The sequence below is a fragment of the Pteropus alecto genome, unplaced genomic scaffold (assembly GCF_000325575.1).
Source record: "Pteropus alecto unplaced genomic scaffold, ASM32557v1 scaffold61, whole genome shotgun sequence".
Lineage (NCBI taxonomy): Eukaryota > Metazoa > Chordata > Mammalia > Chiroptera > Pteropodidae > Pteropus > Pteropus alecto.
Genome location: NW_006434835.1, coordinates 16648937 through 16653510, shown reverse-complemented (window position 1 = coordinate 16653510; position 4574 = coordinate 16648937). Strand labels below are relative to the sequence as shown.

Sequence of the window (4574 nt, the reverse complement as noted above, 5' to 3'; positions counted from 1 at the left end):
GCGCTCATATGAATTGCAAAATACTCCTTATTAATATCAGCTTGACAATTTCTAGGTTAAGATGGTACACTGAATATACATATTGAATTTCACTCTCTCCTCATGCCCCACTAAAACTACATTAAAGAGATCTTTTTTAAAGATCCTAATCCACAAAAACAGGAAGAAATGAGAGGGCAGAAACACCAATTTTTAGGTATTAGAAAGCAGACATATGGTGGAAACTAACTTAGCAGAACTAAAAAGATGAATCCTAAAGCAACAGTGGGGCAAGTTGAGAAGCAATTTGACTGTACTGCAGAATTCTCAAAAGGATCTAGAACTGAGTGAGAAACAGATCCTCCCTCTTGCCTACTCACTTCCCTCCCACCCCCAGAAAAAATACAGAGGTTAACCTCTAGAAAAGGTAGGACAGAAAGTCTTTGGACTTTGGGTTGATTAGTATAGTTGAGGGCATGGGTACTAAATTCTAGAAATGGTACTGTCCTGAAAACAGCTGAATGCTGAGAAGTTGCTCAGCCATCTTCCACCAGCTCTAGGAAAGCTGGCAGTCAGCCCTTTCCTGTCATGCAGGAGATTCCCCGAGTACTCTCTGGGGAATCTTGCCAGGAGAAGAGGAAGAGCCTAGGAATACTTACACGAGGAATCCCCCAACAAAATGCCTGCCCACACCATTCTGTAGTGTTGCTCAAAATTAACGAGCCCCATCTATATATTCCAAATATACATATCTCGTCCCCAAATGAGAATCTACAACCGAGGATTACATCATACCTGAGGAAAACTTCTAACATGCAGGATAGAGACCAAAACAAATGCAAAGAAAAAGCAACCTGGAGAAAACAGATTAGCAGAGAGATGAGATAATTACAATCCATAAAACAACAACAGGATTTTATGTTTTAAAAATGAAAATTCAAAGAAAATGAGCTTTGGAAATTAAAATCTGGATAACAAATTAGAGACTGAAAAGTAAAGTTGCAGAAATCTCCCACAAAGAACAAAAAACACAGAGATATAAAAGGAAGAAAGACAAGAAACTTAGATGGTCAGTCCAAGAGGATCAATACCTATATAAAATTCCAGAGAGAAGAGAGCTAACAGGGGGATGAAATGATTAATGGCATAATTCCAGAAATGTTCCTGAACTGCCAAGACTTCCAGATCAAAAGACACAACAAGCACCCAGAAAAGTGGGTGAACAGAGCCACAGAAAAGTCTGTCATAGTTAAGTTTCAAAACCTTGAGAACAAAGGGAAACTTACAAACTTCTCATGAGAGGGCTGGGAGAGATGACGCACAATAAATCAAGAATCTGAATAGTTTAGGACTTTTATAGCAACATTGGATATAAGATAAGAGCAGTGACTTCAAAGGTGTGAAGGAATATTATTTCCAATTTAGAATTCTATTCCCAGCCATACTATTAACTGAGGGGAAAACTGGAATAACTATATATTCAGAATGAAGAGTTTATTTACTTGCTATATATTCTTTCTCAGGAATCCATTAGGGGATATCTGCCAAAACAAGAGAGTAGACCAAGAAAAACAAAAGATGTGAATACTACTGAAGACTATCATCATCCATGCCCTCTACTGTTGTACCAAACTTTTAACCTGCTATAAAACTACAGAAGAATGTGCTCCACTGAAACAAGGGAATAATAAGCTAAGAAACCTGAGAATATGAGAATCAAGAAACTGAAATTCCAACCCTAGAGAAAGACAAAGGAAACTTTGAGGACAGTAAAGTGAAGTTTCAAATGACAGTTCTGCAGCAGGTCTAGAGAGCAATAAGCCCTAAAAGAAGAATAGTGCTCTTCAGCAGAAACGTCTCTAAAAAAAACTAGAACTAGTAAATTACTTAATGTGACTGACCATATGGAAAACATACTGAAAGGCTATTGAAAAGTATAGGAAGAATGAACAAGAGGTACAAAAAAAAATCACACACTTGAAAAACAAACACAATTATTTTTAACTTAAAATATAGTTAATATAGTAGTTTCAGGTGTGCAACATAATTATTCAATATTTATATACCTAATGAAGTGATCACCACATAAGTCTAGTAACCATCTGACACCATATGAGGTTATGATACGATCGACTATATTCCCTACAGTGTACATTACATCCCTACAGCTTTTTAACTGGAAATTTGTACCTTTTATTCCCCTTCACCTTTTTTACCCTTCCCTTCATATCCCGGTGTGCAACATAATTATTCAATATTTATATACCTAATGAAGTGATCACCACATAAGTCTAGTAACCATCTGACACCATATGAGGTTATGATACGATCGACTATATTCCCTACAGTGTACATTACATCCCCACAGCTTGTTAACTGGAAATTTGTACCTCTTATTCCCCTTCACCTTTTTTGCCCTTCCCTTCATATCCTATCTCCTCTGCCAACCATCAGTTTTTTTACTGTGTCTATGAGTCTGTTAGTTTTGTTTTGTTTGTTCATTTAAAACAAACACAATTATTAACTTTAGAAAAAACAAAAAGAATTAAAAATTGTTCAGTTGTGACTAATATTTGCATAAGCATAATCATGTAAATACTAAATACTAATTCAACAGAGTTAATAGATGACTAGGGATGAGGGCTGAGGAGGGATAGAGCAAGGAGCAGGTATATTTTTGTTACAAGCCTTTGGTAGTTTAATTATACATAAATTACTTTACAATAATAAAAATTAATTTTAGAATAAATAAAAATATAACATAAACCTTATTAATAATGGTATAGCCAGTTTTTAAATGATGTAAACTTACTGTAATGATATTGATAATAGCCATGATACATTCTTATGTTAAAAAATTAAGTCACAAAAGAGTATAAACAATATAACTATATTCGTATATTAGTGTTTGTTTTTTGTTAAAGGATCTAGTTTTAAACACACATCTGTATACACAGAAAATGTCTGAAGAGAATATAAACAATGGCTACTTTAGGGTACTGAGATAATTTTTTCTTTTCACTTCACAGAATTCTGTACAATTTACATTTTTCCCTAAAAAAAGGTTTTATTATTTTTCATGTTAAAATTTCCTTCCTTCTTTCTTTTTTTAAAGAAACAAGTATTCCCACATACTCACCTGCCTCTTGCCGCAGCAATCCCAAAGTATCGAGGATTCGACAAGCTTCCAGTGAGCACTGGATCATTGCTTCTTTTTTCTTTCCTGAGTGAATGGCCTCAGCCACCAGTTGTTTTCCGGTTGAATCATCCACAGGTAATCTGCATTGGTTTTGAGGGAATTAGAGCACAGCATTAAGCTCCAATTCTCGTTGAAAAAAAAACTAATATGCTATGGTAATAGTCATGTTTTTTTGTGATGGTTTTTCAATCTCAGTTCATTGTGTTCTCTCTTGCCAAGGTTGGATTTCACATCTTTTCCTTCCATCTCTTACTTATTCTACCCTACTCACCAATAACATAAGTGTTACTGAACTATCAAGGACCAAAACCAGGAACAGCATAAAATTAAAACTAAAGTTATGCTTTGGATTGTTGTCTATAACCGTAATTTTAACCCGAAGATGGACACTTTCCAGAAATGGACATTAATGAGAAGGGAACATACCTCACCCTGCAGAGCCATGTGCTATGTCCCTGTTCATCAAATTCATATTCTAATTCTTCTCCTGTAGGAGGAAGAAAGACAAAACGATTTTAATATGATCTGAAAATTACTAGGTGATGCAAAGGGAAAAGAGAACAAAAGTTAAATAAAAATATCAAGTTCCCCTACCACATTGAAAACTAAATTTTAAAGCATTTCAGTTCTCATTCCTAGGGCTTATCATCTGATAATAAAACTAAGATGAGCTTGAGGCAAAAAAAGAACAGAAACAAAAACTCAGATCAAAACAATCAACTCTCCACATACAGCTTTATCCACTGTCTAGTAGCTTTCACATTTTTTATGTTGTAGATTTTAGTTGTTAATTTGTCACAACTGTCTGCTTTAGAAGCATAAATATTAAGTGCAGAATGCAACCACTTCATATATATATTCATATACTCACACAAACAGCATTCTATGCATACATACACACATACACTTAGATGTTCTCTCAAAGTATCTCTAATGAACAATCCTCTCGGGAAACATTTTTTAAATCCTATAAAGTTAAAATCCATGTTACAAATTACAAAAGATCAGATGATTCAGAAACAAAAATTGTAAGAAAAAGTGTTCCCACATATTCACCTGCCTCTTGTCAATCTCCTACCACCAAAGTCCAGGATCTTTAGAGAAGAATGAGGTGAGTCAGGAAAAAATACTTCCTTTTTACCAAGATGAGAAGAAAGACTAACAAGATTTTTACTATTTTCAAAATAAACTTGAAGCAACTGATCACAAGGACAAGTATTGAACAAGGAGGACAGCAGATAAAATACAGCATTTCTAAATACCTGAAGATCTAGAAAACAACACTGCTATGGATACATTTTATTGGCAGGATCAGAATTTGTTTACATACCTTCTCGGTCAAAAAAACCTTGGAGAGCCTTTTTTGGATCCTTTATATAAAAGGCTTCCCTTTCCT

The 4574-nt window shown here is 34.7% G+C and overlaps 1 protein-coding gene across 1 annotated transcript in view; it reads right to left on the bottom strand.

The window, feature by feature from the left end:
- SLC4A1AP (solute carrier family 4 member 1 adaptor protein) overlaps positions 1–4574 on the bottom strand; it is a 20875-nt gene that overhangs the window by 12717 nt on the left and 3584 nt on the right. The window contains 3 exon segments of the mRNA XM_006910342.3: positions 3119–3258; positions 3605–3665; positions 4509–4574. The exon segment at positions 4509–4574 is cut by the window's right edge and continues 16 nt beyond it. Coding sequence (XP_006910404.1) covers positions 3119–3258; positions 3605–3665; positions 4509–4574 — 267 coding nt within the window.